Below are 873 nucleotides of genomic sequence, written 5' to 3'. Positions count from 1 at the left end.
AGGGGATGTGTACACCTGAAAGGCAAACAACGCAGCAGATGCCCTCCTATGCGCTGCAGCAGCAGCAGCAGCAGCAGCAGCAGCACGCTCCACAGCAGCAGCAGCAGCAACAGCAGCAGCAGAAACAGCAGCAAGTGCATGTGAGGTCTCTGAGCCCGCGAATTGCTCCACTGCAGCAGCAGCTGTCGCAGCAGCAAACACTGCAGCGCCAGTACATGGTGCAGCAGCAGCAACAACAGCAGCAGCAGCAGCAGCAGGAACAACAACAGCAGTTGCGTGCTGCTCCGCTGCAGCAACACGGAACGCGTGTTATTCAGGCTGCAGGGGGGACGCAGCAGCAGGAGCTGCTGTTGCAGCAAGAGCAGCAACAGCAGCAGCAGCAGCAGAAGCAGCAGCAGCAACAGCTGCAACGACTGCTGCAGCATGTCCCGAAGCCTGCGGAGCGAATCAACTGCCTGGTGAAGGCTCCGCCGGCTGCTGCTGTGCAGCAGCAGCTGCAGCAGCAGCAGCTACGGCTGCAGCAGCAGCAGCAGCTTCAACTGCAACATCAGCTACAGCGGCAGCAACTACAGCAGCAGCAGCATGTCCATCGCTTGTTTCAGCAGCAAACTCAGCAGCAGCAGCAGCAGCAGCAGCAGCAACACTGCCCACGTCTCCTCTACCAGCCTGCCGTGGTGCGGCCTGTAGGAGCCCTGGTGCCTGTTGCTGTCGTAGCTCCAGCAGCAGCAGCAGCAGCAGCAGCAGCAGCAGCAGCAGCAGTGAAGTATGCAGCAGTGGGCACACCTGTGCGGGTCCTCCCAGCAGCAGCAGGGCAGACATCTGCTAGCCTGATGCCTGTGCTTGCTGCAGCTCCTGCAGCAGCAACTGCAGCTC

The 873-nt window shown here is 60.9% G+C and overlaps 1 protein-coding gene across 1 annotated transcript in view; it reads left to right on the top strand.

The window, feature by feature from the left end:
* Nucleotides 1-873, top strand: part of EMH_0033980 (uncharacterized protein) — a gene marked incomplete at both ends in the record, with an annotated part of 11182 nt that overhangs the window by 2590 nt on the left and 7719 nt on the right. Inside the window, 2 exons of the mRNA XM_013494809.1 lie at nt 3-674; nt 850-873. Coding sequence (XP_013350263.1) covers nt 3-674; nt 850-873 — 696 coding nt within the window. The remainder of the gene's footprint in view (nt 1-2; nt 675-849) is intronic.

The sequence above is a fragment of the Eimeria mitis genome, genomic scaffold (genome assembly GCF_000499745.2).
Source record: "Eimeria mitis Houghton genomic scaffold, Emh_scaff1296, whole genome shotgun sequence".
Lineage (NCBI taxonomy): Eukaryota > Apicomplexa > Conoidasida > Eucoccidiorida > Eimeriidae > Eimeria > Eimeria mitis.
Note: the sequence above shows the minus strand (reverse complement) of the source record. Positions and strands in the feature narration are given on the sequence as shown.